The 16733-nt window shown below is 33.2% G+C and overlaps 1 protein-coding gene and 1 long non-coding RNA gene across 3 annotated transcripts; one reads left to right on the plus strand and one right to left on the minus strand.

Moving 5' to 3' along the window:
• Positions 1-46: 46 nt before the first annotated feature.
• LOC139696027 (uncharacterized) lies at positions 47-2067 on the plus strand. 2 transcript variants are annotated; one of them, XR_011702555.1, is made up of 4 exons: positions 47-453; positions 1537-1620; positions 1728-1862; positions 1956-2067. It is a non-coding gene; the product is annotated as an uncharacterized lncRNA (long non-coding RNA). The 2 variants fall into 2 exon arrangements; XR_011702554.1 differs by having other exon boundaries at positions 1537-1862.
• A 1337-nt stretch (positions 2068-3404) lies between these two features.
• Ak1 (Adenylate kinase 1) lies at positions 3405-12324 on the minus strand. Its single transcript, XM_071594612.1, has 6 exons — positions 12233-12324; positions 12042-12117; positions 9793-9956; positions 7306-7422; positions 7030-7215; positions 3405-4566 (listed from the first exon to the last, which is right to left on the minus strand). Exons 1-6 carry the CDS (start codon positions 12233-12235, stop codon positions 4483-4485), a joined length of 630 nt encoding a protein of 209 aa, XP_071450713.1. The 5' UTR covers positions 12236-12324; the 3' UTR covers positions 3405-4482.
• Between the last annotated feature and the right edge of the window lie 4409 nt (positions 12325-16733).

A 16733-nucleotide genomic window follows, 5' to 3' on the forward strand; every position in this document is an offset into this window, starting at 1 on the left:
ATATAATCATTGTTTCTCATTCTGTAAGCGTTGCATTGTTCTTGGCAGTGTAACTGGCGCTGTCAGGTTGCGTTAAAAGATAGAAACTGGTTTATGTGCCTTTTTGAACTTAATAATAAGTTCATCCCTTGAATCTTCTGTATGTTAATAATGTCGCAATCACAATAGTTGCATTGCGTGCTTTGAGTAGACACATGGTTTAACTTGGTTAGCTGGAAATTATTTCAAAACAGCTGTGAAGCCTCTGTTCATTATTACTCCATGGTAAACGTTAATGATTCGTAATCAGATCGGAGAAGTTATTCGCATAATATGATGTTGCAACTCGCCGACATGGTGCAAAGGTGACTCCTTGCAATGACATCATCACATGGATATGAAGTCTTAATTTAGTGAAATAAATAACTTTCGTGAACGAAAATGGTGAAGTCAGCGATTGGGACCAGAAATTCGGTTTGTTTTTTAATTGCCGCCAAAGTGCTCATATTTAAAATCAACAGAGGGTACTTTCAACATTCTTCACTTAAGTGAAAATAAAAAAAAAAGAGTTCAGTTTAAATTCTGCTGCTAATTGTTTTTCTGTTCCAGACATTTAAGATATATGTATGGGTATGTCTTAGTATTTCCTTGTACATGTTAACTACTGTATTTTTGTGGTAAATACAGTAATTCTATTAGTATGTAATGATAATAGCCTTTTCATTTTTCTTAGTAATATGGGTAGGCAATTGATTAGGCATCTAATGGTTTCATTGTGTAATTTTTCACATCTTCCTTTGTAATGTAAAATTGTGTATGGCCATGATGAAAACGTAATCCTGGTTGAATTTGAAAATTAGATAATCAGCTGATTTCGGGTTCATTATTGATGTTTTATGCTTCTTCAGTATCCCCATATCTCTCTCCTGTCTGCTACTATCATCTTACAAGGGTGGATTTGGCACTTGTTGCTGTTACTGGGTGGAATTTCTCCATTGTACAAATAACAGAAACAGTAATTTCACAAATAATATTAATTGGTGGCCATGGCCATGGTTTCATTGGTTCTATGTGGCATCATCAGGTGGTGCCACTGTTGAAACCATGGTCATCAATTCATATTAATTGTAGAATTTCTGTTATCTGTACACAAAAGAGGTGGTTACAATGAATTGGTATTCTACTGTGTAGGTGGGATTTGGATGGACACAGATTGAACAGTAATCAATAGCTAACGGTTTTAAAATGTTAACTCATATACAATGGTCCCTTACTGTTCAAAGTAAGACTATGAGGAGTTAAAATGAAAGCCTGTCTATATTCGTAGCATGGTAATTATGTACATCATGGTTAATGATAATATTTCATTTATGCTAACATATATTCTTTGAGGCACATGATGGCATGATACATATGAGGGAGTATAATTATTAAGTAATTATTACTTAGAAATAGCCAAGATATCTGGATAGAATTAATTTTATATATTAGTTGCTCCCTAGGTGCCTAATGTTGTAAGTTATAGCTATTAATGTTGATTAATTTTGTTTCGGGAAGCCATAGGTTGAAGTAACTCAGTATGAAGAAGATTGAAGCTCGCAGTGTGATTAAGTTCCTTCATTTGAAAGACTGCAGTGCCTGGTAAATCTAAATGGAAATGTTGGTTGATCATGGAAATGTTTGCCCTTCATTTGACACAGTTGTGTAGTCGAAAAGGAATTTTCAAACTGGCCACATGTCCCTCACAGATGATCCAAGAAGTGGAAAACCATCCCCGATGGACGATGCTGCTCAGTGAAGTAAATGGAGGGATTTATCCAAATAGACCTAAGAGCAACCATCCAAATGATTGTGAATGGGACCCCTTATTTGAAGCAAACATGGTGCGGCCAGTAATTAAAATGATGTGGCTATGAAATTTTGAATATCCACCCTATTCTCCTGATCTAACTCCTGGTGATTTTTTTAATTCCTAGGCCTTGAAAAACCATTCCATGGTTGGAGTCTTCAAAAGCTCAAGAAACTCTGAGAGAAATCTATGAATCTGGATGGTGACCATGTACAGATGTCTAAGACTAGCAAATAAAAATTAAGGTAATCTGAAATCTCTTGATAATTTTTAGTAATAATTAAAATTTTAGGATACCCCTTGGTGTGAATACATGCTCATGGAAGACTTCAATCGTTTTAAAATATTTCGGCAGTTATTGCATCTGCTAGCAATGCAGATGATCGTAATGGGTCATTAGTTCAATTTTAAGAGGTGTGCAGTTAAAAGGGTCAATAAATGTAATAGAATTGTTATGTAGCATAGTTTACAGAGTGCTAGCCTGCAGGTATTTAGGTCCTGTTGCCTTTTCCAGAACACAAAGTGTTTCCCATGTACAGCTCATGCATGTTAGCCATTCCAGAATGTGTTCACGAGGCCGGGTTCATCCCTCACACAATATTCCCAATTCTCCATGACACAGCTTCTCAAAGGCATGACTCTTCTCCCCCAGATGACCCTTCAGATCTTCTCTCATCATCAAATGTCATACTGTGGGACCTTCCTTCTTGATAAAGTTTTCCCTCATTGTTTTTCTGACACAGTGTGAGGACCATATCTACAGATGACATTAACTACTTGTTTTGTCAGTAAATATATTAGTCATATTTTTAATTATCAGTTTGTGGCAAAATTTTGTTATTATTTATTACCAATTCAGGTATTATTTCAATTTTTTCCATCATGCATGATAATTTTTATTACTTTTCTTGTCCTTCCCACCTGACCAGGGTTTTTACTTTTTAAATTGAATCGTCCTCTACATATTCGGTTTTTCTTGATTTCTCCTTTCATAAGGCTGATAATTCTTGCAAATAATATAGGAAACACTTGCATATAGTGGTCTCCTCAATATCCTCTACATTTGATGAACAAACCAACTTCATTTTTTGCAATCAAAATGCATTTTCTCATATCCTTGGGGTTGATTACTCTGGTGGTGGAAGGGTGCTTTTTAAAGCTATTACTATTGTTGTTTTTGACGAGGATGTTTAAGGACCCATAGGCAACCCCTTCATTAGCACCATGTATACATTTATCCTGGGCATCATCTGGTAATGAAGAAAATGGCAATTCTCGGCAGTGCTAACATTGTTAGCTGGGTATTCTTATGGAAAAATAGATATGTTATTGAGATATGAGTCAAATAAACTGAACTGCATGTACATGATAAAAACATGTATTTATTATGTACATGAAGTTCCATTCAAGATTATTATTAGAGAAAGGATTTAAATCCATATATATATTGCCATTGATTTGAGTCCTGGCTTCCTCCATTAAGACCTCAAAAAATTGATGTGCATTACCCACCAGAATGAATTGATCAACCAGAGGGGGAGAGAGGGAAGTAAAAATTACTACAGAATTATTTAAATATAGCTATTTATTATAAAAGTACATCAGAAAATTATGAATAATTATGAAATAATCAAATTTAAGACAAATTATCAAGTTATCACCCTCATAATATTTCAATAAAGTCATATGAACATGGATGAATCATCAAATTGTGACAAATATTTGAAATACATGCAAATAGCAGAAATCAATCAATTATTACTACAAACATGTCTTTTGCTTACTCATCCCTTTGATGATAAATTGAAAACTACATACTGCCTTACTGTGTTTCCTTTGTATGGGATTTGAAAAATATGATTAAGCTGAAAAGAGTATGGATATGTAAATAAAAACGGCTTTGATGCAGAGATGATAACAAATCTCAGCAATATTTATGAAGTGGATGGAATTACAGCATCATTGGTTAATTGCATATTTTTGAAAAGTCTCAAGCCATGTCATTATAATTTCCATTTCCAAAACAATGTTATAGATATCACATGTTTCATCAGAGGGAAACAAGATATAAAGCCACCTATTGGCCATTAAAACCTGTTTGGGTTAGGAGAGGGACTTTGCTTGATCTGTTACCAAGCATTTAATGAGGCTAATTAAATGGTGCAATTTCAGTGCTAAGAGGAAAAGCTATTGAAACCTATGTCCTATCAATAGCAAGAGAATTCATCTAGTGCACTACTTCAGAATCTTGGTAACTTTATCCATGACGATCAACTCAAATTTAAGGAAGATTTCTTTGGTAGATAAAATCTTAAGAATAAAAAAAGAAATACTGCAATACATTATTTGGTGATATATTATATTGATTAAAATGTTCATTATTGCAAACTTAACAGATATAATAAATTTATAACATTTTTAACAGTTATATAAAGCATCTTTCAATGGAGAAGCAACAGCTTCATATTTGAATGGTATAAATATAATAGCATTTGTACAATAATGTTTGGCTTAAAATAAATGTTTATTACACAATTGTGCATTTCACTGCTTTAATGAATAGCATAACTTTTATGATGAGTTCATGATGGCTTTTTTCTATTCAAGTTGAGGTTGATAGAGACTTCCATTGTGAATTTTGGACTTGTTTTTTCTCAAGCTGAAGCTTGCTGTTGAATGGCATCAAGACACTTACTTACGGCACAGAAAACTTCTTGCGGAGGAAGTTCAGCAGAAAACTGTAAAAATTAACCGACGCATTATACTTAAAATATGATTATGGCAGAATGTACAATGTTTTCATTTGTAGTTTCCAAATATATAAACACATTTTATGTGAACAAATCCATTATAATGTAGGAAGAACATTAAAGTTGAGTTTCTTTTAAGGAAATCAAAAAATAAGAATAAAAACCCTTTTACTATCTCCAGTTAAAAATGATAACAAAAATAAAACCATAATGTACCTCCTCATGATTTAAACAAATTCTTGGCCAATTAGAAGTTTTACTGCCAAAATATGTTCCATTTGAACATCCACTTGATACCCTTGCCAATATTTATTCTACACACAACAGTGTGTCATAAAGCATAAAATGTCCATTTAGATCAAGAAAAGTGCATGGTCCCATGTTATTTAGCAATTGATAAGACTGTACCATTCCCCCTAGGACTTGCCTCCTACATATACCACACCAAAATGTATTGATCGGCATGTGTTTTAATTCAATGCATACTAGCATACTACCACTGCACTGTTTGGATAAAGAACCTACTGCGTTTGATTATTTTCTTTGTAATATTATTACAAGCTTGCCCATGGCACTATTGGGTGTCAAAACATCTCTGAAATGTAACTTAAAACATTCTTATAGAAAAGAAAAAAGTATTATGAACTATGTTACTGAGTATATTATAAAGACATTATAACTGCATTGTCATCTTATGCATTGTATATCTACACATTTGTATGTTTTCAAATATTCTATTTTTTATGAACGTATTTAACTCCTACTTTAGATGTAAAAGGTTTATAGACAACAGAATACTCAAACAGATATTATTCTCTGACATATATTGCACTAAATACAACTGGAGATAGTGAAATTCCTAAGATCTCAAGGCAGATTTGGATCAATTTTTCATGTCTGGCGCATCAAAGTTTATTAAACTTTAGTAGGCTTAGTCCAGTATGTTGAACAATCAGCTTCTGAACCAAGGTTTCTGAGTTCAAATCTGAGGTGAAGTTTTTGGACAATTCCATTTTGAAAAAGCCAAATGGTACAATTTTGTCAATAAAACCTTGTAGGAAATTGAAGGGTAGCACAGGGAATGCCCTCCCTACCCTGAATGTGTAGATTTCACATGCTTTAGGGTTTAGTTTTAGGTGATCTCTTCCCTCTCCTACCAAAACACCCTTATGATTGACTATTGCGTATGGATAAAACATCTTTAGTGGTTCTGTTAGTTCTTGTATCATTAAGATCAATATGTGGGCTCTAAAAAAATTATTGGTAATTGGAAATCTTGAGAGTTTTCACTAATAATATTCTTGCCAACTCTTGGGTGCCCCATGAACTGAAGTCCTAGGGTATGACCATATGCGTGAGTAAAATGGAAAAATTCCAGTCTTACGGAAAAATTAAGGCCTGTCTAACAATAACAAGAGGAGTTCTGAAAACGGTTTTGACTTAAATGTAAATAAAAGTAAAATGGTGCACTTTTCACACAATAAGAATGTGGCAGAAAGTCTATCAGTAAAAATTATTAACTTATTAATGGAGCAAGTGACTGAGTCTAAATCTTTAGGCATTTCTTTGAGGGCAAATATTTCTTGGGATACACAACACATGCAAAAGCCCTACAGGGTAAGCTCAGATCCACTTATTTATTTAGGCTTCTGTGTGAGACTACAAGCCTCACTGTACCACTGCATTTGAACTATGTGGAAGTATATTCAAATATAACCTATGTAGAGTATAATTCTTAGGGGCTTAGCTGCCATTTCTCAAACCATTTTTAAAATGTTTAAGAAAGCCATCTGAATAATCACTGAGAAACCTCATACTGCTTCATCAAAGTTTAAATTCCAGGAATTAAATTTACTACCACTCCCATGCACATTTATTATGCTTTTAATTCTAATAAAAAAATAAATTCGCTAATTATTCCCTCAACTCTGATTGTCATCATCATTACACCATAGGAAGACACAACATCCACTACAGCAACATAGGTGCTGAAGCAGTAAAATTAAGTCCTAATGAAATGGCATCAGATTGTATAACAATTACCCAAAAGTATATATAAAAGATACTAAGGCAACAACTGTGTTCAAACGCAATCAAAAAGATACCTACAAGATAAAAAGTTCTGTTCTATGGATGAATATCTCAATAATACTCCTGATTATTGAGTCCCTTATATTTGTTATATATAAATGCTCTGCGATTATTGGATATTTGTTTGTATGCTACATTTTAATGTAATTGATAGTCCCAAATTTGTATCTCGATTGAGTGAGTGTACACTGTACTTCATTGTGGGGTGCCTTATATCATGTACATTCTCCACTCACCAGGTATTTTGTAATATGATCTTTGGGTAAATAAAATGTATTATTATATGTCTGAAAGTGAGTATGAAAGTCAGTATAATCATTATACTTTCATATGTTTTAAGGCATTGTCAAGGTGACTTACAGTTTTGCACTTAATCTTGTAATGATCAACGACAGGAGCACTTAGATCATGAAATGTCTTCAATCTTTTCATTATGGTCTCTTCATTATCATCCACACGGCCAGATGACTTTCCTCGACTTAGCAACCTTTCTTTCATTGTTTCATCCTTAGCATCAAAAAACAGTATGAGAGTGCAAGGAACTATCTGTAAAACAAAAAGTCAGTTATATTTTATTATTACGTATAATATGCTTCAAATTTATTAGCTGAGGCCAAATAATTTGATTTGACTTACTTCTTTCTCAAATATTTCTCCTTGGGAAATATCTCTTGGATATCCATCTATCAAATATCCTTTTGATGTGGACAGTTTTGAAAGAATTGCCTCTTTCAGTAAATCCATTACTATATCCTATTTAAAAACAACAATTAATAGTGCAACAATTCAGCTATGTGAATAAATAACATATCTGATCCACAGCTATGATTAAATGAACTAAAAGGGAACAATTCACCAACATTTTTCTTTGTGGTCACATATCAAAACACCCGTACAACTGTACATAAGAACAAATTAATAATCTATGAGAATGCCTACCATATGATAGGAGTGAATTCATATTTTTAAGCATGCTGACTACTTTTTAAACCTGCATCTACTGTATAACTCCCCATTAGACTAGGGTGAAATGGGAATACTTCCAGTGCAGAAGGGGGTTTCAAAGAGAGAGGAATATGGTGCAGGTTCAGATTCCCATCACTAATCAAAATACTGTGCTACTACTTTTTGTGCCTCCATTGAATTTCTCCAAACAAACATCTCTCCTCTCTGACCATAACTAGAACTTTTTTGTTTTATTTTCCATCCAGTTTACTTTTTCCATTCTACTCTAAAACCACATCTCAAAATTTTCAAACCTAGACTCATACTCTTACTTTAATGACCAAGTTTCCCCACCGTACAAAACTACACTCAAAATCAAAGTTTTCACTAATCATTGCCAAATATTCTCATGCAATGTCTCTGTCAATGACTCCCTACTCCTTGTAAAAAGCTTCTCTGCCTAACACAATGCTTCTACTTAGGGTCCTACTACTGACTATCTTGGTTCAAAACACTTTCAACAAAGCCTACATATCTTCCAAGATAATCTACATGTAAATACAATATAATTTCTTGTACATTGTTTGAAAATGAAAGGCTTAATTTCACCAAATCAAAAAATTTATTTTGTAAACAAATATTTATCAAGTTCCAACTTCAGGGAAAAGTAACAAGCCCTTCCCAGATTTAAAAGTGTGAATTACATTTCCTCCACTGATCAAATTGTATCCTAACCACCCTTCACCATATTAAGTCTGGTAATGTGAAGACAAACATAATAACTTGAGGATGATATGGAAGTCAAGAAACAAACTTTTTAATTAACTTTGTTGCATTATTTTAATGTATGTTGCAAAGATTAACAAGAAAATCTGATGAAAAATTAATAATTCAACCTTCCTTTATAAAAAAACTGGTCACCTTCATTGCTGTATTATCTCGGATAAAATGGAAGAATCAAATAATTTTTTAGCACGATTTTTCTGAAGTTCCCTTCCTTTCCTAGGTTTTCTTGATTTTCAAGGAGGTGGTGGGCTGAATTATATTACATTTCTTAGGGCTCAACATATTCATATCATAATATCACACCTGCATTAGCAATTATGATCTGGCCCTGTATAGTGTAGGCTGCAAAACCCCATACTTAAAACATAGAATGATATTTTATAATATGATTGATATCAATTTGACATCCCCTTCAAAATTCTATGTTCTACTAAATTAGAATGCTAACTCATCAGAGTATGTGCCTTTTGTATGAACTGTGCTTTACATACTGTCACACCAAGTAATTTATTCTCTTTTCCCATCTGCATCCTTTGTGATACCCATACTTCCTATAGACAGCCCAAAAATCTCCAGGACACTTACTTCTCTACATGAAGTGATGCTTTAGAAACATAACTCGTTTTCTTAGAGAATACACATATTTTATACCAAAAAGAAATTATGATTCCTCATTATCCTATCGATAGCACATTTCGGAAAGGGCAGGCAGTGTAGGTCTGCGGGATGGTGAGGCTTAGGAATTATGATGAGTAGCTGAAGGTGAAGTAGTGACCTGAATTGGTCCCAACTAGAAATGGTACTTATAGGCTATAGAGAAATCATGAAGCATGAATTTCATTTTCGAGACTTAAACTTTTCTTTAAGAAATATGTAATTGAGATTTCCTGAATATAAGATTAAGAACCTGATCCCCTGCTGATATTTGCACTAAATTAACATTTTGTAAATGGCTTGAATGATGGCATGTTCAAAAATGAAGAAATAGTTAATTGAAAATGGCAATGACTTTTGAGCCGCAATGAAAGCTGCTCAAGATTGAAATTTTTAAAAACTAGTGAAACCACAGACTTTCAACAATGTTGATGAATGATTGAAGATGATAACCTATAACATATTAAATAAAAGGGAGCATTACCACAGCCATCATCAATTCCTTACTTTCTCATCAGCTACTGAGAAGAGCTACTGATTTTGGTGTGCACTGTCATCTGATCAATCCCAATATGATCTGTGATCGTGTGCATACTTAACCGACAGTCTGAATTCAGTACTTCACGAATATGTCAGGAAAAAATTGTTACTGATACTTTTTATACAAACCTTGTGTACTTCAAATACAGCTAATGAATTAAGGTTGAAATAATATTCATGGGCGACAAAAATCCTCACCAAAGATACCAGCTCTCCTTTTTGCATGATCTCATTTAACTGTTTTCCTCGCTCAGATCCTGATGCAACCTCTGCTCTAAGAAGATCTCCACTAGAAAGGTGAGTGTAGCCATACTTCTTGACAATCAAATCACACTGTGTGCCCTTTCCAGATCCTGGGCCACCTATATGATTAATGATGTCCATAAGTAATCTCATTGGCAGGAGTTAAGGCTATAAGTGACAAATGGAAAACTTAAAAATTTTATTTACTCATCATTTTTTTAGCATTAAAGACTGGATGACCTCATCCTGGGATGTATCCTAATTACTCAAGGTGAGGTACAAATGCAGAACTATATTTACAGTTCTCTGTAATTTGTGACTAATGTTGTATAAAGAGAAGTCTAAGGGCAGTACATCTCTTCAAAATTGACATAATATCTGCATTTCATGGGGTGTGATTTATAAAGTTTTACTTATATTTAAACTATATGAAGAGAAATATGTAATTTTTTTCCATTAAGAAATGGTTTTTCAGTGACAGGTACACAATGCTTAACAACTTAAATGTGTCGTGTATTACATTGTTTATTAGTCTTTATGTCATGATTTACAAACAGCAGAAGAATTAGGCACACTGGAAAATATTCTCCCATTATTTGATGCTCATTAATAAAGGAAAGAAGGGTGAATTCTTTTCCTAAATTAGCCCTTACGTATACTGCCCATCTACCTTCGTATTAGCATTTTTCACCATTTTTCTCACTCCCTTCAATTGCTACTTCCTGAATCTAGGCATTCGCGAGTACATCCAAAACAATCAATCCAGCCACAAGTGCACATAAAAATAGCACATGCATTTTAGTTATGATGCCATTCATTACTTTTCATGGCATTTGAGAAAACAATATCTTCAGGAAGTACAGAATTAAAGAAAATGCATAACCAAAGAAAATTTTTGAAATAAATTGAAACAATTTCACAGGTGAATTAGACATAACAACACACTATACATACATACCAGCTTAGGTATTATTTATTTGCTTACACTCTTCTTCAGAGTCTCAAATAACATAAGCTTAAAAGTGTGCATACAAAACTAACTAAATATACTAGGCCATTAATTCAGAATATCCACATCATGAACTTAATTTGAGTAAATGATAGAGGAAATAAAATATAACAATTTCAACATTGTGTATTCAGATGAAGATTAAAATGCGCGTACAAAAATGCTAAAGGTGCAATTTGAAATACTATATTCATAGGACACAACATATGTAGCAATTAGTGGATTTAACCTCAGTATGACCCTGTTTATAGTATCCATTGTATCTGATTTCTCTCTTTGGAAATAGCATACAGAATAATATATTGAGCATCTATTCCCATTGCCAAAAATATAAAGTATTGTAGTGAATGCAGTAAATGTTATTTAGCTAAAAATTAAATATATGTATAAGAGGCATTTATGATAACAATTTCATTAAACATGAGAAATTAATTGACATATATGGTCATATTTAACATTGGATTAGAGTGTATTTGCAAAGCAATACCTTGGGAACCTATTGTCTATGCCTCAGCTAAGAATGTTATAATATGATGATGACATATATTATTAAAAATATAAGTATTAGTCTACTTGATATCTAAATAGGTGAACAATTTATGTAAAATATAAGTAAATGGAGGTTATCAAGATGTTATAATGATAATGGCAACAGAGACGCACATAATCAGCGTTGTTAGATTTTCAGTTACCAAGGTATGTTCACTGTTAGGTATAGAAAGTACAGTCCATAGTATATATTTAATTCCAAGTGATTATATTCACACGACTGAAATAGAGGCCTCTCAGTAATTTACCAAAAGAAACTGTTAATTATATCATAGGTTTCTGTTTTATCAGTAGAATTGAATGGGGAAAATGCAATCGGTAACACAGTATGCAACCTGTATAAATAAATGCAATTCAGCAGAGCACCCATAGTGGTACTCAATGACTTTTACTCAAGTTATCCAAATAATATGTTTGCATCATTTTTAAAAGACGGGTACAATCTGCAGAAAATTCAGCTGCTAAAAATTTACCGATTTCCTTTTAAAATCGCAGGCAAAAATATAACAACTGTATTACCTAAGGAAATATGAAAAAAACAATTAATCTTTAAAAAATTCCACTTCATCACGAAATGATGCCACCAAGTCAGAAACTAAAAGGAATATGCTAATTTTATAAGTAAGATAACTCGTAATTAACTCACCTAACACCCATATCATCGGCAAATTTGCATTTTTCAAAGGTGCCAGGTCGTACTCTTTTCTGGTAATTTGGGATGCCTATTGCAACGATAATATCATTTGTAGCACCATTGTTCATTATTTTAATGTAAAAGCATTTAAAATCAACAAAGTGATTTGTTTATTAGTATGTAACACGAATAAAACGTCTTACCATTGCAATGTAGTTATTTTCTAATAATATCAGCAAGCAAAGATACCGCCCTAGCAGCCTACTCCTGTCGTCAGGTCAAGTGCAAACAAAAATCGATTCTTTTTTATATTCGATTTTCAATTGTTATACATTTGAAAAAGTTATAAACAGCTTTGGGATGTCTTTTCGAAATTATAGTTGTGGTTCGTAATAAAATATTAATTTTGTTCTGGGATATTACAAATTCATATCCGTTGTGAGCAATTAAATTCTATCGTTAGCATTTCGTAATTTGACGTGTTTATTTTTCTTTAATCTTTCGTGATCTTGAAAGGAATTAACAAAGCATATGATCTGCCTGACAAAGATAAACGTAACTATTATTTCATAAAAATATCAATTGATTTGCAAAATTTGTTCAATGACCCGTGCCGCATAAAAGGGACACATTTGAAGTCTTTAAATAACCCTGTCCCAGAAGTGACCTTCGTTCGTCTGTTCCGAAATAGAGGACTTGTAACACAATCTAAATTTATTGGGTTCTCGCCAAAACCTCAAGCGAATATGTGGAATGTTAGGGTTCTTATGTCGGGCCCCTATTTGGATGGAGCTGTTCAAGTTTTTCGCATGTGTGCACTTTTTGGTAAAGGAAAATCGATGATAATTGGTTTTTGAAAGCACATTTGTCTGTTAGATAGAGTAGCAAGAGAAAGTAATTGCTTCCAGTGAAGAATAATGTTCCTGTCATTTATGATCTCTGCGAGGTCAATTTTATGGCATTACTGTGCGAAGTCAACGGAATGGATTTGCGTTAAAAGTCTTCTGAAAGTTAATAATCGTTTGGCATTGACGACGCATCTTTGCCATATACTTTGTTACTAATGGATGATGTACCAAATGTATTGTTACATTGAAACGCCCCTTACATCATTCAATACTTCATGAATCGCGTTGTCCATTCTCTCTCCATTTCTTACGATCGTTAAACTCCAGCATGAAAATATTTTGGGCTAGGTATCGAAAAAACGCGTTTATCAAAACTAAGTCAATTTACCAGCCCTGTCATTTTATTCGTGCAGGAACTTCTGATTCAAATAAGTATGCCCCAGGACTTATTACGTCCACGTGCGCTTTCCAATCATTTTTACTGGACATAGCTTTTAGTGACGGATCCTATAAAGTGTGACTTTTATGGCATATTTCATCATGCATAACTTAGTGACCCTAGTTGAATCATGTGAAGGCAACATATCATGTGGATCAGATGGTAACATGCTCACGTCAATGCTATTTAATATCTGGAAATATGGGCCAAATCACTCCATAATGAAAAGTAGGCAGGTCTATAATTTTGGTTTGGTGATACTAACGAAACGGGTCGTCGGACAATACCGAAGGGAAATTCCTTGTCTTCCAGCCGCGAAAGTTTTATAACTGTTGGTTAAACCAGCATTTTATGGGCCTATCAGGATACAAGCACCTATCAAGCAATAGCTTACAGATTAACTGCATGCAAATCATTAACAAGCAGTTCACATTCGCTAATCAGCGAAGTTAATATTGATGGCCTTGAAGTCAGTATCAGCAATTGAAAGACATCCATGAAGCAAAGAAGTATTTCTTGAATTGCATCGTAGTGTGGTTCCCCATGCCTCTTCTCCACGCTGCTTACTTGGTACATGTACTTTTTCAGCTTTGCGTTGAAAAAAGACATTCTTAATGCAGTCTGGGATTGTTTATTACGATATTTATAACATTCATTTATACGGGATGTTTGCCTAACCGTGGATTTAATATAATTTTGACAAATTCTAAGTAACCATAAACGAGATTAATATTTAATTTTGTGTGATTGAATACGTAGAGATAATTCACTGGTATATGTATTACTGGTGTTAAGGTACTTTTACTAAAATTATTAAGAAGTCCTAAGTGTGTTATGTCTCATTACTTTAGGCTTCATGCAGAAATGATGGATTTCAGAAATATCATGTAAAGTAAAAATGATTTTAACCATATCATTTTAAGTTATTTCTTATCAAGTTCCTGTCACGCCTTATACCTAAAGAGTAAAGAGCCAGATCCTTACACAAACAAACTTATCTTATCTTGTAGTTGGTTTAACCTTTAGCATTTCAAGCCTGATAACTTAAAAAAAAGGAATTTTACCCAGAAAAATAACAATTTTTTTGAGGAAAAGTAGACAGATACATCATTAATACAATGGAATTAATGATTATGTGTAGTTTTAACATAGGAAGGACTGGGTTTGATTCTGATACATCCGGACACTTCAGCTTCACCCTAACTGAATTGTTGGGTTCCAGATCTTTCTAGGAAATCTCAGGGCAAGGAACTATCCTTTTATTCTGAAGGACGAATTTCAAATGATTTTGGGTTTAAAATTAGGCAACCTCTAACCTTACTTACCAAACCAACTTTTTAATTTATCTCTGAAATGCAAAATAACTTTTTAAAGGAGGAAAGTTCTTTTTCTTCTCTACAGTTAAGTATACTTCATTTGGTGACATAGTCAGAAACACAAGTATCATAGAACAGCTCAGGCCACAGGCTACTCAGTCTAAAATTTGTTGTCTCAGGCGTAACTTTGTGGAATTTGCATAACATATTGAAATGTAATGAAATAATTGACTTTGTAATTCCACACACTTTATTTAAAAACACACGACCCAGGTTTCGACGTTGAACGTCATCATCAACCTGATGATGACGTTCAACGTCGAAACCTGGGTCGTGTGTTTTTAAATAAAGTGTGTGGAATTACAAAGTCAATTATTTCATTACATTTCAATACTCAGTCTAAGACTTGTATTATTTGAAGAAAAAGGTGGGAGGAAATTATAAATTTTGCAGCTTTTTGTCATCTAAAATAAAAAAAATCATTGTCAATAGTTAGGCGTAAGCATGTGTTACAACCAAACATATGAAAATGGTATTTAGAACTAATTAAAAGTAAAATGTAACACAATATTATTTTTTAACTTGTCACTCTCAAAGCTCACTGATGTGATTTTCTTTCTGAATGCTATTTTAGTATGTTTTATAAAAAAAATCCAAGTTTAATATGCTGAGTCTGATAATGTGAGATAGTGACGTTTGTAGACAGATGGGATAACTTACATATGCAAAGAGGCTATTACTTTGATCATAATTGCAGAGATCCACTTACCAATATGGAGATGCAAACAAGGTATACTAAAACAATACCAAATTAATGCATTAAGAGCATGATATTCTAAATTATAGATTTATTTACGAGAAAATTCAATTTTTCAGACTGCAAAAATCCAAGGAATGCAATAATATTCAATCAGAGTTTTTCAAGTTTGGGAGATTATTAGGTAAATGATATCAAATTTAAAAATGGCCTTTGGAATAAGGTTTCAAAAATTACCCATGTTGGGAGGAATAATTGAATAGTGGAATGCAGTTATCATGGAAGTTGACAGGGAATTTATAGTAATAGCCAATTATAATTGGGAATGATTTTAAAGATCTGGAGAGTAAAATTTGATTGGCTTAGTTTACTCATAATGAAAGGTCAGTCCAGTTGAATAGTACAGGCTAAGTTTTGTTTTAAAGGGTAATTAATTAAATTGATGAGTGTTCAATTCAGTTTTTATGCTAAATCATAATAAGAAAATATATATTTTGCAAAAAGAAAAAATCATGCAAAATTTTGTAGAAAATATTAAAATTGGTAGCTCAATTGAACTTTAAAACTGTGAATGTGCATAGATAGTATAGTTTTACTTTCCAGACTTCAAACATGAAGATCTCATATTGATTAGCATTTTTGGGTGCAGGAATTTCAGTGTAAACACCTTGACTGTAACCTTTCACACTAAAATTCTTGAATTTTGAGGCACATCAGTGGATGACTATCTAAGTATCTACTATGGTATTTGCTGGAGGAATTTGAATTTCTTTTGAGACTAATTCAAGAGCCTTTTGTACTAAAGTACTTTTAATGCTATGGCACCCAATAAAATTGAAAAAATACCACCTTGAACATGTCTCATGATTATGAATTATTTCCTCATGTAGGTAGTGAAAATGTCATGAAATGTTGGAGAGCAAGGACAAAGCATGGTATTAAGGATTCTTTAGAGAGAATGTGAAATGTTGAGTCTTTCTGTCAGTTATTGAAAAACATAAACCCTTAAAATTTAGTCCCTTTCAAAACATCTTTGCAGAGCCATTGAATATTCAAAATTTGAAGAGAGTAGCTAAACTTTTCTTGGTGGCCCTACAGTAAGAAAAATTTACCACATATTTATGTTCTAACCACCTGAATTATTATTTTCCTTTGATATAATTGTGTCACGGGTGGGCAACAAGGTGAGCATCAGAATAATTAGGCTGAAAATAGTGAAAGAGGGTGTTTAATATGAGAGAGGACTTACATGATGCGTGGCTGACCACAACTTAGGAAGTATGGTGGAATGGCGAGTGTAGTCATGGAGATTGTAACTGGGTTGGACCTCTGCACTCACTGAGC

This window comes from Hetaerina americana, unplaced genomic scaffold (genome assembly GCF_022747635.1).
Source record: "Hetaerina americana unplaced genomic scaffold, ioHetAmer1.1.p SCAF_65, whole genome shotgun sequence".
NCBI classification, from domain to species: Eukaryota; Metazoa; Arthropoda; class Insecta; order Odonata; family Calopterygidae; genus Hetaerina; species Hetaerina americana.